This window comes from Lethenteron reissneri, chromosome 71, assembly GCF_015708825.2.
Source record: "Lethenteron reissneri isolate LAM-NWPU_2019-01 chromosome 71, ASM1570882v1, whole genome shotgun sequence".
Classification (NCBI taxonomy): Eukaryota; Metazoa; Chordata; class Hyperoartia; order Petromyzontiformes; family Petromyzontidae; genus Lethenteron; species Lethenteron reissneri.
The window spans coordinates 2734173-2754023 of NC_083849.1; the positions used below are offsets into that span (position 1 = coordinate 2734173).

The 19851-nt window shown below is 55.1% G+C and overlaps 1 protein-coding gene across 1 annotated transcript in view; it reads left to right on the top strand.

The window, feature by feature from the left end:
* The first annotated feature begins 5337 nt into the window (after window positions 1–5337).
* LOC133361197 (uncharacterized) overlaps window positions 5338–19851 on the top strand; it is a 27307-nt gene continuing 12793 nt past the window's right edge. Inside the window, exons 1-6 of the mRNA XM_061580081.1 lie at window positions 5338–5356; window positions 7033–7090; window positions 10922–11064; window positions 12351–12454; window positions 15032–15145; window positions 18270–19846. Of these exons, the coding sequence (XP_061436065.1) occupies window positions 5338–5356; window positions 7033–7090; window positions 10922–11064; window positions 12351–12454; window positions 15032–15145; window positions 18270–19846 (2015 nt within the window). The remainder of the gene's footprint in view (window positions 5357–7032; window positions 7091–10921; window positions 11065–12350; window positions 12455–15031; window positions 15146–18269; window positions 19847–19851) is intronic.

The following is a 19851-nucleotide window of genomic DNA, read 5'->3' on the forward strand; positions in this document are numbered from 1 at the left end:
GCGGCGTGCGGCCATTGTGGCCTGCTAGGCCGCACGTGGTTTTCTCTTGTGGGCAGAATGAATGAGCGGCAAGATCGGTCGCGGCCTCCCCCCCACCACTGCGTTACCCTCCCTCCCCCCACTACCACGTTACCCTCCCCCCCCCCACTACCACGTTACCTTTCCCCCCCCACTACCACGTTACCCTCCCCCCACCACTACCACGTTACCCTCTTCCCACCACTACTACGTTATCCTCCCCCCACCACTACCACGTTACCCTCCCCCCCACCACCACGTTACCCTCCCCCTACCACCACCACTTTGCCCTCCCCCCACCACCACCACGTTACCCTCCCACCACCACGTTACCCTCCCCCCACCACTACCACGTTGCCCTCCCCCCCACTACCACGTTACCCTCCCACACCCACCACCACCTTACCCACCCCCCCACCACCACCTTACCCTCCCCCCACCACTACTTTACCCCCCCTCTCCCCCCGCGTACACTGTATCGGGAATCCTTTGATGAGCACGGTCGGCTGCGTGCGTGCGGTGCGAAAGAGGTTCAATCTCCACCGCTGATACAGTGTAACAGAACACGTGCTGTAGTGGAGGGGGTGGGGAGGGCATGCGGTTCGAGTGACGAATCGTGACGGGGGGGGGGATGTGCCCCCCCCCCACCAGGATGTGCCCCCCACTGTTGACGGTCGTGTAGAGTTACTGAGCGCCGGTCCGGTCCCCTGGTCCGTGAGCCCGGGGGGGAGGGGGGGCAGACCCATGGAGGGGGGGCTACCGGGCCCCCCCCCCCGTGCCTCTTGCCGAGGGGGGGGGGCGTGATGGCCGCGTGGAGGATGGCGGCAGCGGGGAGGGGGGATGAGTGAGGAGAGAGAGAGGGGGGTAGAGTGGTGAGGGTGAGTGAGGAGAGAGAGAGAGATGGGGGTAGAGTGGTGAGGATGAGTGAGGAGAGAGGGGTAGAGTGGTGAGGAGAGGGGTAGAGTGGTGAGGATGAGTGAGGAGAGAGAGGGGGTAGAGTGGTGAGGAGAGGGGTAGAGTGGTGAGGAGAGAGAGGGGGTAGAGTGGTGAGGAGAGGGGTAGAGTGGTGACGATGAGTGAGGAGAGAGAGGGGGTGGAGTGGTGAGGATGAGTGAGGAGAGAGAGATAGGGGTAGAGTGGTGAGGAGAGAGCGAGGGGTAGAGTGGTGAGGATGGAGAGGGGAGGTAGAGTGGTGAGGATGAGTGAGGAGAGAGTGAGTGGTGAGGATGAGTGAGGAGAGAGAGATGGGGTAGAGTGGTGAGGATGAGTGAGGAGAGAGAGAGGTAGAGTGGTGAGGAGAGAGAGGGAGGGTAGAGTGGTGAGGAGAGAGAGAGGGGGGGGGTAGAGTGGTGAGAATGATGGAGAGAGAGAGAGGAAGTATATACAGTGGTGAGGATGAGGAGGCCGCGGCTTTCCACGTGTGGCTGTGAAGCCCCCACGTGGCCAGACACAGCGCTTCCGCGTGACGCTCATTGTCTCTCGTCTCGCTCTCTCTCAACTCTCCCTTAACTCTCCCTTAACTCTCCCTTAACTCTCCCTTAACTCTCCCTTAACTCTCCCTTAACTCTCTCTTAACTCTCCCTTAACTCTCCCTTAACTCTCCCTTAACTCTCTCTTAACTCTCTCTTAACTCTCTCTTAACTCTCTCTTAACTCTCTCTTAACTCTCTCTTAACTCTCTCTTAACTCTCTCTTAACTCTCTCTTAACTCTCTCTTAACTCTCTCTTAACTCTCTCTTAACTCTCCCTTAACCTACTCTTAACTCTCTCAACTCTCGTCTCGCTCTCTCTTAACTCTCCCTTAACTCTCTCTCAACTCTCTCACTCTCTCTTAACTCTCCCTTAACTCTCTCTTAACTCTCTCTTAACTCTCGTATCTCTCTCTTTCATCGCTCTCTCACTCACCTCTGTTTCCTGCTCTCTCAACTCGCTCGCTGTCTCTTCACTCGTTCTCCCGTTTCCCCCCCCCCCCTTTCTCCCCCGCCTTGTTCGCTATCATTACCTCCCCCCGCACCTCCGGTTAGCACGGTCGGCTACGTACGGCGCGAAAGAAGTTCAACGCACATCCACTACATTTCGATTTAAAGCTTTCGTGACTGCAGGGATTCATCTGCTTGGTTCTTTCGGTAAAGTAACGTAGAAGGGAAATAATAAAATAATACAAATTATGGTTTATTTTATTATTTCCATTCTTCGTGACTTTACCGAAAGAACCAAGAAGACACATACACGACTATACACTAATATACACACTACTACACGCTTACACCATACGCTACACACTACACGACTACACACACGACACTACAATACACTACTACACACGACAATACATTACACTACTACACACGGCACTACAATACACTACTAATTTATTTAGAAGTGCTTGCTGTTGTGCCCTTAAGATAGATAGATAGATCGTTTATTGTCATTGTCACCAGTACAACGAAATTTAAAATGCTCACCAGTCAGGGCATCATTCATAAATTTAAATTAAATAAAACAAGAAAATAAAAATAAAATTAAATGAAAGATAATCAATTTATACTATATATAAAAACAGCCCAAGTATACCCACATACCCACATAAGGTTACATTTTGTCGTTGCACATCTCTATTTCACAATCAATTGTAAACACTATTATTAATTAATTAGCATTATTGAGTGTGGTGATCGCTGTAGGATAAAAGCTCTGTTTGAATCTGTTTGTCCTTGTTTTGACTGATCTGAATCGTCTGCCTGATGGCAACAGCTCAAACAGTGAGTGTCCAGGGTGAACGTGGTTGGCTACGTACAGTGCGAAAGAAGTTAATGCATACATGAAGATCCCCCGTGTAGCCTTAACAGACTGTAGGGGCAAGGGCTGTTAGCGAGCACCTATGAAGGCCGGAACGGTACACGAGGGGGGTGGGTGGCCAGCACCACGCCCGGACTTTGTCTCCCCAGTGGTGATGTTTACACACCGCACCACGTACTCATTTCAGGTTGAGTCGACCTAGGGGAGGCCCAGGACCGGTTGAGATAATCGTCACTGGTGTTGGCCGTGAGCGGGAATCGAACCCGGGTCGCCAGGTTCATAGCGCAGCGTAGCGCTAACCGCGACACTACCGCTCCCCATATGCATAAATACACACATAGAGACCCACAGACTCGCATAGTGAAAACGAATTTCTTTAGAACTGCTGTCTGTGTTAGTTTATTGTCCTTACACCCGCACCTCCGTTTAGCGCGGACGGCTACGTACGGTACGAAAGAAGTTCATTCATACTACACTTTACACTTCCACACTCTACACTGTACACCACGATACACGCCACTATATATACTACTACACCACGATACTAACTTGAAAACTCATTTCTTACGAACGGCTTGTTTTTGTTGTTGCGTGTTAGCGTGTTGTCCTGCCCACCGCATCTACGATCAGCGCGGTTGGCTACGTACGGTACGGAAGAAGTTCACGTGTACCAAGGCCCCCCAATATTCAAATATGCTCAAAATGCCCCCCCCCCCCAATATTTTGCTATAAAATAAATATTTTAGGCAGGAAATTCGTTTTCATATTTAGATTTGTTTTTTTTCTGGGGGGGGAACCCCCCCCCCCCCCCCCAATATTGACTCCATGGCTACGGTACTGTACATGCATCCCGTCTCGATGTGTCTTCCGCCTGTCTCTCTTCCTTGGTCTGGCTCAGAGGTCGCAAACGGGTTTTGATTCCTTACCCGTACCCGGCCGCACCAGGGTCGCAAATGGGTACCCGTGCCCAGCCGGGTACGGGTACCCGTTCCCTACCCGTACTCTACCCGAAATGAGTGACAAACGGTGACTCACCAGTGACTCACGGCCTACCCGTACCCGGCCGCACCAGGGTCGCAAACGGCTACCCGTACCTGGCCGGGTACGGGTAGCCGGGTATCGGGTAGGGTACGGGTATCGGGTACCCGGTTGCGACCTCTGGTCTGGCTCTCTACATCGATGAATCTCTCCAACTCCTCTCCCCATCCTCCCACTCCTTCCTTTACATCTCTGATTGATTGATGGATCTCGCACAAAACTTTTTCTGCCCTCTCTTAACCCCCCCCCGCCTCCACTCTCACTTTCTCTCCCCGTATCTCCCCTCCACATCCTCGGGGCACCACGGGTGGCTAGGAGATGTTAACTACCTCGCCTGGAATGCAGGAGGTTTGTGGGTTCGATCCCGACCCTGACAACAATGCCTGCTGCTGCTGTATATTTGGAGTTTGCAAGTTCTCCCCGTGGTTGAGTGGATTTTTCTCCGGGTGGTCCGGGTTTTCGCCCCTCCGCATTTAGTAACATGCTTTTTAGATCTTCTTGGTTCTTTCGGTAAAGTCACGTAGAAGGGAAAAAATAAAATAATAAAAATAAAACAAAATAATTCTCACGACGTTTCGGCCACAACGCAAGCAGCCGTCCTCAGGTGAAGAACAGGTCTGTCGGAAAGACGGCGTCTGAATGCTTTTTAGAGTATTTGTCTGCGATTAACGTCCACGTGGTGATGATGAGCCACTTTGTTGTGCTCTCATTTGTGAGGGTTGAGTCACTTCTAAAAAATTAACCCGTAAAAACAAAGTTTTTCACTATAAATCCTTTATATGCGTGGCGGCTAGAGTCCTCTCGTCCTCTGGCTTGAGATGGCTGCCACCTATGGGTCAGATGATTGCCTGCCACCATTAAGCAATTGGTAATTAAATATAAAAAAAAATCCTAAAAAGTGTCAAATTTAGGAAATTTTTTTCACGAAAATTCATTGTCACGCACAACGAGTCTGTGCAAAATGTCAGCTCGATTGGATCACGGAAAGTGGGTTAAAAAACGACCGAAAGATTTGCACGGTCGTAAGTGCGCAAGCAAGCAAGCGAACTTAATATAAAGGATTTAAAAAGTAGCTTGTAGCTCGGCGGGCTTTGACCTACCTGATATTAAAATAAACAGTTGCGTTTTATTTTACCTTTTCTATACTTTGCATTCCTATCGAGGTTTTTGTTTTGTCTGTAGAAACGTTCTTACCTCGTGCCCACGCCCCTCTACTGGACATCATCGGATTTCTCCTGTAAAAAATAAATATTCTGATTCTCTGCAGTGTCCTCTCTTGCTTTCTCCCATCTCCCTCCCACTACTCTCTCCTCTCTCACCTTTCTTTACTCCACTACCCCATTCCTCTTCATTCCCTTATTCCCCGTCTCATATCCCCTGCCTTACTCTCATCTCTCTTTCATCTCTCGATCATCTCTCTATCATCTTGCTATCATCTCTCCCTTGTTCTTGTCCCACCCCCTTCTCTCTCGGTGGCTCGGCGATGTTAACGACCTCGCCTGGTACGCAGGAGGTCGCGAGTTCAATCCCGACCCTGACGATGCCCGTCGTATATTTGGAGTTTGCGTGTCTCCCTCCCTCCCTCCCCATGGTCACGTGGATTTTTCTCCGGGTCCTCCGGTTTTTCCCTCCACATTTAGAAATCTCATGTGCGTTCAGAGTATTTGACTGCTATACATTTCCACGTGATGGTGATGATGATGATAATCCACTTTCGTTGAGCTGGCTACCACTGAGCTCTACATAGCTCAGTGGGGCCTTATCACCTGGTAAACATTTTTATTTTAGCTTCAAGGATAACTTACAGGAGTTAAAAGTCAAAACTAACTGTAGAGCACACCGGTGATCTTCCTGCATCTAGCCTGGCACAGTAGTCAACCCTTTGGCACCTGGGTCTGTCCCGTGACCTCCTCCTGCACCTAGCCTGGCACAGCAGTCAACCCATTGTACCTGCTGGGTCTATCCCGTGACCTCCTCCTGCATCTAGCCTGGCACAGCAGTCAACCCATGGCACCTGCTGGGTCTGTCCCGTGACCTCCTCCTGCACCTAGCCTGGCACAGTAGGCAACCCTTTGGCACCTGGGTCTGTCCCGTGACCTCCTCCTGCATCTAGCCTGGCACAGCAGTCAACCCATGGCACCTGCAGGGTCTGTCCCGTGACCACCTCCTGCACCTAGCCTGGCACAGCAGTCAACCCATGGCACCTGCAGGGTCTGTCCCGTGACCTCCTCCTGCACCTAGCCTGGCACAGCAGTCAACCCATGGCACCTGCATGGTCTGTCCCGTGACCTCCTCCTGCACCTAGCCTGGCACAGCAGTCAACCCATGGCACCTGCAGGGTCTGTCCAGTGACCTCTTCCTGCACATAGCCTGGCACAGCAGTCAACCCATGGCACCTGCTGGGTCTCTCCCTTGATCTCCTCCTGCACCTAGCCTGCCACAGCAGTCAACCCATGGCACCTGCTGGGTCTGTCCATTGATCTCCTCCTGCACCTAGCCTGGCACAGTAGGCAACCCTTTGGCACCTGGGTCTGTCCTGTGACCTCCTCCTGCATCTAGCCTGGCACAGCAGTCAACCCATGGCACCTGCAGGGTCTGTCCAGTGACCTCTTCCTGCACATAGCCTGGCACAGCAGTCAACCCATGGCACCTGCTGGGTCTCTCCCGTGATCTCCTCCTGCACCTAGCCTGCCACAGCAGTCAACCCATGGCACCTGCTGGGTCTGTCCATTGATCTCCTCCTGCATCTAGCCTGGCACAGCAGTCAACCCATGGCACCTGCTGGGTCTGTCCCTTGATCTCCTGCACCTAGCCTGGCACAGCAGTAAACCCATGGCACCTGCTGGGTCTGTCCCGTGACCTCCTCCTGCACCTAGCCTGCCACAGCGGTCAACCCATGGCACCTGCTGGGTCTGTCCATTGATCTCCTCCTGCACCTAGCCTGGCACAGTAGGCAACCCTTTGGCACCTGGGTCTGTCCCGTGACCTCCTCCTGCACCTAGCCTGGCACAGCAGTCAACCCATGGCACCTGCTGGGTCTGTCCCTTGATCTCCTGCACCTAGCCTGGCACAGCAGGTCAACCCATGGTAAAATACAAAATAGTTAAAAGTTTGTTTGTTAATGGTCTCTTGCCTCTCCCCTCCCTCCCCGTCTGGCCGTGCGTGTTCACGTGAGCAGAGAAGGAGCAGCAGGAAGCCATCGAGCAGATAGACGAGGTGCAAAACGAGATCGACAGGTGAGTCGGAGTTTGCGGGGGGCTCCTGGGTGGGGGGTCCCCACCCCCACCCTCCCCCCGTGCGAGGTGGGAGGGTGGGGGTGGTCCTCTGTAAAGAAGAGGCGGAACCTCTTCCTCCCCCTCTGGTCTCGGGTCTCCCCAAGGTTGATGAGTGGCCAATGATAAAGTTGGTTTACATGTGCGTGTGAGAGTGCGCGCGTGCGTGAGTGGTCTGAGTGTTAGTGCGTGGGAGTGCTTGGGGGTGTACGTGGGTGTACGTTTGTCCGTGCGCGTACGTACGTGTGTACGCGCGTCGTCTGTGTACGTGTGCATGCTTGTGGGGGGGGGGGAGGCGGTAGTTGTGGAGCCGTTCGCACCCACCGCGCTATGAACCCGGCCATGATCTGAGTTGGTTCCCGCTCTGCGGCCACCACAACACCAGTGATGGCGAGTATCTTCAAGTTTCAAGTTTTCAAGTTTCATTTATTAGGTATAGCCATGTGAGCCATTCGGCTCTTGAATCGGGTGCAACCGCAACAAACAAAAAAACTAAAACATGAACAAGAAAACATCTTAAAGTGACTGAGTGCAAACAGAAAATCCAAGAAAAGACAGCAAAATATTACAGAAAAAGCACCGTACACCAACACATTATTATATGTGAACCACAAAATGTAATCTATATAAATAAAGACCATCATCTGTACATCTCAAACACCTCAAGGGTACTTCCCGACAAGGTAGAAAGATGACATTTGGTACCCAGGTAGATTTTAGGACACAAACGACAGGAAGAGAGAGATCTCAAAATCTGAGCTCTTTCATTTTAAATGCCCCCAAACCTCGATGTTTTTAAGTGGCCCGTGTGCCCTTGCGTACGGCCGTGTGACGTCCACGGGCTAAATGCCAATGCAATACCCGTACCCGGCCGCACCAGGGTCGCAAATGGGTACCCGTACCCGGCCGGGTATGGGTACCCGTTCCCCTACCCATACCCTACCCGAAATGAATGACAAATGGTGACTCACCAGTGACTCACGGCCTACCCGTACCCGGCAGCACCAGAGTCGCAAACGGCTAGCCGTACCCGGCCGGGTACAGGTACCCGTTCCCCTACCCGTACCCTACCCGAAATTAATTACAAACGGTGACCCACCAGTGACTCACGGCCTACCCGTACCCGGCCGCACCAGGGTCGCAAACGGCTAGCTGCACCCAGCCGGGTATCGGGTAGGGTACGGGTATCGGGTACCCGGTTGCGACCTCTGCAATGCAGGGAGGTGTGCGCTCGCTGTGACGAGAGAGGCCTTGAGAGAGACAGTGGGTGTAGTTCAGTGTTTCTTCACTTGAGTTGTAGTTGACTCGGCGACAATAACAGCAGCGTTAGACCAGAGAGAATGATCGCCAAAAGGTGAACGGAGGCTCCGAAAGATATAACTCCCCGACCCGAGCTCTAAATGCGCCACTACTTGCGTTGTCTTTGTACCGTTTGACTTTTGGCGTTCTCTGTTCTGTAACACCGGTGGTGAGACGTGGCCATGAAGAAAGCTGTCTCTGTTGTAGGCCAATCAGTTTCAAGGACAGTGCATTCATTATTATTATCAGAGCGTGTTTTGTGTGTGTGGTTAATGTAGCACTTGATTCTTTGCATTACCGATATCTACAACTGCCGTGTTATTGCCAGAAAGGGTTCCCAAATTCTCTTTTTATTTTTCATCATTTTCTATACTGGCAGTGATAAGATCCCATGAATGTTGACTTAAAGCTTTCGTGACTGCAGGAATACATATTCTATGGGTCTTTCGGTAAAGCCATGTAGATAAAAAAAAACATCACGACGTTTCGATCGCAACACAAGCAATCGTCTTGGGGCGATAGACGATTGCTTGTGTTGCGATCAAAACGTGATATTTCTATAAATTTTCTATCTACGTGGCCTTACCGAAAGACCCATAGAATATATATAAGATCCCATAGATCCGTAGGCTTTTCGCGACCGATATTATTCGTAATAAAGTAGGGGGGGGGGGGTTTTGGGTTAGATCGTGTAAGTATAAATGTGTCATTAAACCCGCCACCACCCGACACGGCCAATTGGTAAGCTTTCTCACGTGAACAAAACATGCTAGTTCGTTGCTAGCACAGCAGTAACGGGTTGTGTGTTGCAGAGTAAACCCACAAGATTTACAACGTTACACAACAACAAACTGCACATGTCTTCTTGGTTCTTTCGGTAAAGTCACGTAGAAGGGAAATAATAAAATAATAAAAATAAAACATAATAAAATACAATTCTCACGACGTTTCGGCCAAAACGCAAGCAGCCGTCCTTCCAACCCAGCTTAAATATACGCTGCCAAGCCTGGTGGTGTTTCATTCAGACGCTGTCTCACCGACAGACATGTTCTTCACCTGAGGACGGCTGCTTGCGTTGTGGCCGAAACGTCGTGAGAATTGTATTTTATTATGTTTTATTTTTATTTTTTTATTATTTCCATTCTACATGACTTTACCAAAAGAACCAAGAAGATGAATCCCTGCAGTCATGAAAGCTTTAAATCGAAAAATAAACTGCACATACTAATCTACGTTTTTGGGTTAGATCGTGTGCGAGTATAAATGCGTCGTTAAACACGCTACCACCCGATGCATTTTCTCTTTGGAACTGATTGGCCTCGTCTCACCAGTATTAGACCAGTGAACGACGCAATACGGCGAACAGGACAAGGACAATGCAAACTTCCCCCCCCCTGCATCCACAGCTCTCTCAGCCTCCCATTTCCAGCCCTGCCCAATGCCCCCCTCTCCTAGCATCAACGCGACGCTACCCTACCCCCCCCTCTCCTCCCCCCTTTCTTACTTATTTAACCTCTTACCACGGCATCTCTCTCCCACTTGAGCCAAAAAATAAAAATTATTTCTGTGGTTTTCCCACCTGATGATGATTGCTTGTGTTGCAATCGAAACGTCGCGATTCATTTTATTTTCTGCCCACGTGACTTTACCGAAAGAACCAATGAGTATGAATGCAAAGATGCATCTTCTTGGATCTTTCGGTAAAGTCTCGACAGACCTGTTCTTCACCTGAGGACGGCTGCTTGCGTTGTGGCCGAAACGTCGTGAGAATTATTTTATTATGTTTTATTTTTATTATTTTATTACTTCCCTTCTACGTGACTTTACCGAAAGAACCAAGAAGATGAATCCCTGCAGTCACGAAAACTTTAAATCGAAATGCAAAGATGCTTTGATAATGACCTATGAGATTGTCGCTTCGAAAACCGATTGGCCTTCACCAGAAGGGGGGGACAGCCTTCTCTGGGGCCTTGTTTGTCGCCTGGATGAGTCTGCTGCTGCTGCTTGTTGTTGTAATTACACGGCAAGAACATCACACCCGGTTCCAATTGTAAATGTACGTAGTGAAGTTTTAACTCTCTACCAAAGACAAAGATCCTCCATGTAGCCTTTAACAGACTTGGGGCAATTGCTGTTAGCGAGCACCTATGAAGGCCGGCACGGCACGCCAAGGGGGTGGGCGGCCAGCACCACGCCCGGCCGCCTTTGTCTCCCCAGTGGCGATGTTTGCACACTGCACCAGGTACTCATTTGAGGCCGAGTCGACCTAGGGGGGACCCATGACCGCTTCAGATAATCGTCACTGGGTGTAGGCCGTGAGCGGGAATCAAACTCGGGACGCCGGGTTCGTAGCGCGGCGCTAACTGCTGATCCGCCGCGCCCCACAGCGGTAGCGCACGGGTTTAACGCCGAACTAAGTAACGTGTGAGGTAAGATGGGGGGATTGAGCGAGGCTCACGTGTGTCCGCGCGGTCTTTCCCTACGGCCCCACCCCAGGCTGAACGAGCAGGCGAGCGAGGAAATCCTGAAGGTGGAGCAGAAGTACAACCAGCTGCGCCAGCCCTTCTTCCAGAAGCGCTCCGAGCTCATCGGAAAGATCCCAAACTTCTGGGTCACCACCTTCGTTAACCACCCGCAGAGTGAGTGTGCTCGCGTCACCGAGCGTTGCCGTTGGTGGGCGAGCGTCAGAGGTCGCAAACGGGTTTTGATTCCTTATCCGTACCCGGCCGCACCAGGGTCGCAAACGGGTACCCGTACCCGGCCGGGTACGGGTACCCGTACGCTACCCGTACCCTACCCGAAATGAGTGACAAACGGTTACTCACCATTGAATCACGGCCTACCCGTACTCGGCCGCACCAGGGTCGCAAACGGGTACCCGTGCCCGGCCAGATACGGGTAGCCGGGTATCGGGTAGGGTACGGGTATCGGGTACCCGGTTGCGACCTCTGGCGAGCGTTGCCGGCGGTGAGCGAGCGTTGCCCTTGGTGAGCGAGTGTTGCCCTTGGTGAGCGAGCGTTGCCGGCGGTGAGCGAGCGTCGCCGTTGGTGGACGAGCGTCGCCGTTGGTGAGCGAGCGTTGCCGTTGGTGAGCGAGCGTTGCCCTTGGTGAGCGAGCGTTGCCGTTGGTGAGCGAGCGTTGCCCTTGGTGAGCGAGCGTCGCCCTTGGTGAGCGAGCGTCGCCCTTGGTGAGCGAGCGTTGCCGGCGGTGAGCGAGCGTTGCCGGCGGTGAGCGAGCGTCGCCCTTGGTGAGCGAGCGTCGCCCTTGGTGAGCGAGCGTCGCCCTTGGTGAGCGAGCGTCGCCCTTGGTGAGCGAGCGTCGCCCTTGGTGAGCGAGCGTCGCCCTTGGTGAGCGAGCGTCGCCCTTGGTGAGCGTGCGTCGCCCTTGGTGAGCGAGCGTCGCCCTTGGTGAGCGAGCGTCGCCCTTGGTGAGCGAGCGTCGCCCTTGGTGAGCGAGCGTCGCCCTTGGTGAGCGAGCGTCGCCCTTGGTGAGCGAGCGTCGCCCTTGGTGAGCGAGCGTCGCCCTTGGTGAGCGAGCGTCGCCCTTGGTGAGCGAGCGTCGCCCTTGGTGAGCGAGCGTCGCCCTTGGTGAGCGAGCGTCGCCCTTGGTGAGCGAGCGTCGCCCTTGGTGAGCGAGCGTCGCCCTTGGTGAGCGAGCGTCGCCCTTGGTGAGCGAGCGTCGCCCTTGGTGAGCGATAGCGAGTGTTGCCGTTGGTGAGCGAGCGTCGCCCTTGGTGAGCGATAGCGAGTGTTGCCGTTGGTGGGCGAGCGTCGCCCTTGGTGAGCGATAGCGAGTGTCGCCGTTGGTGGGCGAGCGTCGCCCTTGGTGAGCGAGCGTCGCCTTTGGCGAGCGAGTGTTGGGGGTCTCTGTAACAATGACTGCTCCCCCCCCCCCCCCCCCCCCCCCCCCCCCCCCCCCCCCCCAGTCTCAGCCCTGCTGGACGAGGAGGATGAGGAGGCGCTGCACTTCCTCATCCGGGTCGAGGTCACGGAGTTCGAGGACATCAAGTCCGGATACAGAATAGATTTTGTACGTGGCGCTCACTCGGCACACACACTCGCTTTACACTCGCTAAACTGTACACTTGACTGTACACTCACTGTACACTCGCTATACGCTATACACTCACTATACGCTACACATTCACTCACTATACATTCACTACACTATACACTCTGAATACACTCAATCACTATACACGATACATTCAATCACTATACACGATACACTCATTCACTATACACTATACACTCAATCACTGTACACGCAATCACTATACACTCACTATACGCTATACATTCACTCGCTACACATTCACTACACTATACACTCAATACACTCAATCACTATACACGATACATTCATTCACTATACACTATACACTCAATCACTATACACGATACACTCATTCACTATACACTCAATCACTATACACTGTACACGCAATCACTATACACTCATTCACTATACACGCAATCACTATACACGCAATCACTATACACTCAATCACTATACAATCACTCACTATACACGCAATCACTATACACTCAATCACTATACCATTCACACACTATACACACTACACTAACATGCCTCCCCCCCTCTCTCCACTTCAGCCCTAACGTTTCACGCGTGGTGGTGTGTGCGGTGGTGGTGGTTGTGTGTGGTGGTGTTGTGTGCGGTGGTGGTGGTGTGTGCGGTGGTGATGTGTGCGGCGGTGGTGGTGGTGGTGTGTGTGGTGGTGGTGTGGTGGTGTGTGCGGTGGTGGTGGTGTGTGTGGTGGTGGTGGTGGTGGTGGTGTGAGTTGGTGGTGGTGTGTGTGGTGGTGGTGTGGTGGTGTGTGCGGTGGTGGTGGTGTGTGTGGTGGTGGTGGTGGTGGTGTGTGCGGTGGTGGTGGTGGTGTGCTGGTGGTGGTGGTGTGTGTGGTGGTGGTGTGGTGGTTGTGTGCGGTGGTGGTGGGTGTGTGTGGTGGTGGTGGTGTGTGCGGTGGTTGGGTGGTGTGTGCGGTCTGGTGGTGGTGTGTGTGGTGGTGGTGGTGGTGTGTGTGCGGTGGTGGTGGTGTGTGTGGTGGGTGGTTGTGTGCGGTGGTGTGCGTGGTGGTGGTGTGTGCGGTGGTGGTGGTGGTGGTGGTGGTGGTGGTGGTGGTGGTGTGTGCGGTGGTGGTGTGGTGGTGGTGGTGGTGTGTGGTGGTGTGTGTGGTGGTGGTGGTGGTGGTGTGTGCTGGTGGTGGTGGTGTGTGCGGTGGTGGTGGTGTGTGCGGTGGTGGTGGTGTGGTGGTGTGTGGTGGTGGTGGTGTGCGGTGTGTGGTGGTGGTGGTGTGTGGTGGTGGTGTGGTGGTGGTGGTGTGTGGTGGTGGTGGTGGTGGTGGTGGTGGTGAGGTGGTGGTGGTGGTGGTGTGTGCGGTGGTGGTGGTGGTGGGTGTGTGAGGTGGTGGTGGTGTGTGCGGTGGTGGTTGGTGGTGGTGGTTGTGTGTGCGGTGGTGGTGTGGTGGTGTGTGGTGGTGGTGATGGTGGTGGTGGTGTGGTGGTCGGTGTGTGGTACGGTGGTGGTGGTGGTGGTGGTGTGTGCGGTGGTGGTGGTGGTGGTGTGTGCGGGTGGTGGTGGTGGTTGGTGTGTGCGGTGGTGGTGGTTGTGGTGAGGTGGTGGTGGTAGGTGGTGGTGTGTGCGGTGGTGGTGGTGTGTGGTGGTGGTGTGTGCGGTGGTGGTGGTGTGGTGGTGGTGTGTGCGTGGTGGTGGTGTGTGCGGTGGTGGTGGTGTGTGCGTGTGGTGGTGTGTGGTGGTGGTGGTGTGTGCGGTGGTGGTGGTGTGTGTGTGGTGGTGGTGGTGGTGGTGGTGGTGTGTGCGGTGGTGGTGGTGTGTGTGGTGGTGGTGGTGGTGGTGTGTGCGGTGGTGGTGGTGGTGGTGGTGGTGGTGGTGGTGGTGTGTGCGTTGGTGGTGGTGGTGGTGGTGGTGGTGGTGGTGGTGGTGTGTGTGGTGGTGGTGGTGGTGGTGGTGGTGTGTGGTGGTGGTGGTGGTGGTGGTGGTGGTGTGTGCGTTGGTGGTGGTGGTGGTGGTGTGTGTGTGAGTGTGTGGTGGTGGTGGTGTGTGCCGGTGGTGGTGGTGTGTGCGGTGGTGGTGGTGGTGGTGGTGGTGGTGGTGTGTGCGGTGGTGGTGGTGGTGGCGGGTGGTGGTGGTGGTGTGTGCGGTGGTGGTGGTGTGTGCGGTGGTGGTGGTGGTGGTGGTGGTGGTGGTGGTGGTGTGCGGTGGTGGTGGTGGTGGTGGTGGTGTGCGGTGGTGGTGGTGTGCGGGTGGTGGTGTGCGGTGGTGGTGGTGTGTGGTGGTGGTGGTGGTGTGCGGTGGTGTGTGCGGGTGGTGGTGGTGGTGGTGGTGTGTGCGGTGGTGGTGGTGGTGGTGGTGGTGGTGGTGGTGGTGTGCGGTGGTGGTGGTGGCGGTGGTGGTGGTGTGTGCGTTGGTGGTGGCGGTGGTGGTGGTGTGTGCGTTGGTGGTGGTGGTGGTGTGTGCGGTGGTGGTGGTGGTGGTGGTGGTGGTGTGTGCGGTGGTGGTGGTGTGTGCGGTGGTGGTGGTGGTGGTGTGTGGTGGTGGTGGTGGTGGTGGTGGTGTGTGCAGCACTTTGAAGAGAACCCCTACTTTGAGAACAAAGTAATCTCCAAGGAGTTCCACCTCAACGAGCGGGGCGACCCCTCCTCCAAGTCCACGGAAATCAAGTGGAAGCCTGGCAAGGTGTGTAGCCGGTGTGTGTGTGTGGTGTGTGTAGCCGGTGTTTGTGTAGCCTGTGTGTAGTGTGTGTGTGTGTGGTGTGTGTGTGTAGTGTGTGTAGCCTGTGTGTGTGTGTGTAGCCTGTGTGTGTGTGTGTAGCCTGTGTGGTGTAGCCTGTGTGTGTGTAGCCTGTGTGGTGTGTGTGTGTGTGGTGTGTGTGTGTAGTGTGTGTAGCCTGTGTGTGTGTGTGTAGCCTGTGTGTGTGTGTGTAGCCTGTGTGGTGTGTGTGTGTGTGTAGCCTGTGTGGTGTAGCCTGTGTGTGTGTAGCCTGTGTGGTGTAGCCTGTGTGTGTGTAGCCTGTGTGGTGTGTGTGTGTGTGTAGCCTGTGTGGTGTGTGTGTGTGTGTAGCCTGTGTGTGGTGTGTGTGTGTAGCCTGTGTGTGTGGTGTGTGTGTGTAGCCTGTGTGTGTGTGGTGTGTGTGTGTAGCCTGTGTGTGTGTGGTGTGTGTGTGTAGCCTGTGTAGTGTGTGTGTAGCCTGTGTGTGGTGTGTGTGTGTGTAGCCTGTGTGTGGTGTGTGTAGTGTGTGTGTGTGTAGCCTGTGTGTGTAGTGTGTGTGTATACCCTGTGTGTGTGTGGGGAGCGGTAGTGTAACGATTAAACGCCACGCTGCGCTACGAACCCGACACCCCGAGTTCGATTCCCGCTCACGGCCAACACCAGTGACGATTATCCAAACCGGTCTTGGGCCTCCCCTAGGTCGACTCAGCCTGAAATGAGTACCTGGTGTAGCGGTGTGTAGTAAACATCGTCACTGGGGAGACAAAGGCGACCGGGTGTGGTGCTGGCCACCCACCCCCTCGTGTGCCGTGCCGGCCTTCATAAGTACTCGCTAACAACACTTGCCCCAACAGTCTGTGAAGGCCTGCACGTGCGTGTTGCCTGTGTGTGCGTGTGACCTGTGTGTGTGTGTGTAGCCTGTGTGTGTGACCTGTGTGCGTGCGTGCATCCTTGCCTGTGTGTGTGTGTAGCCTGTGTGTATGTTGCCTGTGTGGTTAGTTATACCACTTTGGCAAGATGTTGACTACCTCGCCTTTGGAAACAGGAGATTGTGGGTTCGATCCAGACCCCGACTTCTTTACATTTAGATGTTGCACGTCTCTCCCCGTGGTAGCGTGGATTTGTCTCCGGGGTTCACCGTTTCCCCCCCTCCAACGTTTAGACTCGATGTCGCGTGTTTAGTGTTTTTGGCTGCTGCTTGCTGTGGATTACCACGCGACGTTGATGATGAGCCGTTCTGTTGAGCTGCTGCCATTCGTGGTGGCCGGGTCGCTTCTGAAAAAGAGCACAATTTTGCGAGTAGCTTATAACTGCTTTGCCGTTACTTATCGCCAACTATGGACTCGCACTATTGTCCTATCATCTCGTAGAGTCCCTGGCACGTAATGATATGCTACACAGTGGCAGCGGGGGTCGCAAAATGCCGATTTATTACTAATAAACCCCAATGATCCGATCGAAATTAGGGATTTTGATCTGATCATTGGGGGGGGGGGCACGTGTCACCCCGCCCCCCCCCCCCCCACTGGCTCGGCCAGTAGAGGAGACCCATAGAGGTCACGCGGTGAGACCCCCATAGAGGTCACGTGGTGAGACCCCCATAGAGGTCACGTGGTGAGACCCCCATAGAGGTCACGTGGTGAGACCCCCATAGAGGTCACGTGGTGAGACCCCCATAGAGGTCACGTGGTGAGACCCCCATAGAGGTCACGCGGTGACACCCATAGAGGTCACGCGGTGAGACCCCCATAGAGGTCACGCGGTGAGACCCCCATAGAGGTCACGTGGTGAGACCCCCATAGAGGTCACGTGGTGAGACCCCCATAGAGGTCACGTGGTGAGACCCCCATAGAGGTCACGTGGTGAAACCCCCATAGAGGTCACGCGGTGACACCCATAGAGGTCACGCGGTGAGACCCCCATAGAGGTCACGCGGTGAGACCCCCATAGAGGTCACGTGGTGAGACCCCCATAGAGGTCACGCGGTGAGACCCCCATAGAGGTCACGCGGTGAGACCCCCATAGAGGTCACGTGGTGAGACCCCCATAGAGGTCACGCGGTGACACCCATAGAGGTCACGCGGTGAGACCCCCATAGAGGTCACGCGGTGAGACCCCCATAGAGGTCACGTGGTGAGACCCCCATAGAGGTCACGCGGTGAGACCCCCATAGAGGTCACGCGGTGAGACCCCCATAGAGGTCACGCGGTGAGACCCCCATAGAGGTCACGCGGTGAGACCCCCATAGAGGTCACGTGGTGAGACCCATAGAGGTCACGCGGTGAGACCCCCATAGAGGTCACGCGGTGAGACCCCCATAGAGGTCACGTGGTGAGACCCCCATAGAGGTCACGCGGTGACACCCATAGAGGTCACGCGGTGAGACCCCCATAGAGGTCACGCGGTGAGACCCCCATAGAGGTCACGCGGTGAGACCCCCATAGAGGTCACGCGGTGAGACCCCCATAGAGGTCACGTGGTGAGACCCCCATAGAGGTCACGCGGTGAGACCCCCATAGAGGTCACGTGGTGAGACCCCCATAGAGGTCACGCGGTGAGACCCCCATAGAGGTCACGCGGTGACACCCATAGAGGTCACGTGGTGAGACCCCCATAGAGGTCACGTGGTGAGACCCCCATAGAGGTCACGCGGTGACACCCATAGAGGTCACGTGGTGAGACCCATAGAGGTCACGCAGTGAGACCCCCATAGAGGTCACGTGGTGAGACACCCATAGAGGTCACGTGGTGAAACCCAGAGGTCACGTGGTGACACCCAGAGGTCACGTGGTGACACCCATAGAGGTCACACGGAGAGACGTAAGTTACAGAAACGGCAATCGTGCTGTGACGGTTCCACCTGAAGACGGAAGCTTGTGTTGCCTCCGAAACGTCGTGATTTTTATTTTACTTTTATTAATTGTAATTTTTTTACCTACGTGACTTTACCGAAAAAACCTAAGAATATGCAAAGAGAACCCACACGGGTACAGCGTTGTGTCGAGAATCACGCGGAGATACGTGTGTGGACCCATCTCTCTCTCTCCCTTCACCCATCTCTCGTCTCCTCCCGTCGCTCGCTCGCCCACAGGACCTGACGAAGCGCAGCGGCGTCGGCGCCAAGGGCAAGGGCGGGCGCAAGCGGCAGCACGAGGAGCCGGAGAGCTTTTTCACCTGGTTCACCGACCACTCGGACGCCGGCGCTGACGAGCTCGGGGAGGTCATCAAGGACGACATCTGGCCCAACCCGCTGCAGTTCTACCTGGTGCGGCCGGCACTGGCACGCACGCACGCACACACGGGCTGGCGCATACACGCACGGGCTGGGGCACGCACACGCGGGCTGGGGCATACACACAGGGGCTGGGACATACACACAGGGGCTGGGGCATACACACAGGGGCTGGGACATACACACACGGGCTGGCACATACACACGCGGGCTGGGGCATACACACACAGGGATGGGGCATACACACGCGGGCTGGGACATACACACACGGGCTGGGGCATGCACGCGCGGGCTGGGACATACACACACGGGCTGGCGCATACACACGCGGGCTGGGACATACACACAGGGCTGGGACATACACACACTGGCTGGGGCATACACACGGGCTGGGACATAGACATGCGGGCTGGGACATACACATGCGGGCTGGCGCATATACACACGGGCTGGGGCATACACACACGGGCTGGGGCATACACACACGGGCTGGGACATACACGGGCTGGGACATACACACACGGGCTGGGGCATACACATGCGGGCTGGGACAGACACACACAGGGCTGGCGCATATACACACAGGCTGGGACATACACACACGGGCTGGGGCATACACATGCGGGCTGGGACAGACACACACAGGGCTGGTGCATATACACACAGGCTGGGACATACACACGCGGGCTGGGACATGCACAAACAGGGCTGGGGCATACACACAGGGGCTGGGACATACACGCACGGGCTGGGGCACGCACACGCGGGCTGGGGCACACACACAGGGGCTGGGACATACACACACGGGCTGGGGCATACACACAGGGGCTGGGACATACACACACGGGCTGGGGCATACACACACTGGCTGGGGCATACACACACGGGCTGGGACATACACATGCGGGCTGGGAAATACACATGCGGGCTGGGACAGACACACACAGGGCTGGCGCATATACACACGGGCTGGGGCATACACACACGGGCTGGGGCATACACACACGGGCTGGGACATACACGGGCTGGGACATACACACACGGGCTGGGGCATACACATGCGGGCTGGGACAGACACACACAGGGCTGGCGCATATACACACAGGCTGGGACATACACACGCGGGCTGGGACATGCACACACAGGGCTGGGGCATACACACAGGGGCTGGGGCATACACGCACGGGCTGGGGCACGCACACGCGGGCTGGGGCACACACACAGGGGCTGGGACATACACACACGGGCTGGGGCATACACACAGGGGCTGGGACATACACACACGGGCTGGGGCATACACACACTGGCTGGGGCATACACACACGGGCTGGGACATACACATGCGGGCTGGGAAATACACATGCGGGCTGGGACAGACACACACAGGGCTGGCGCATATACATACAGGCTGGGACATACACACACGGGCTGGGGCATACAC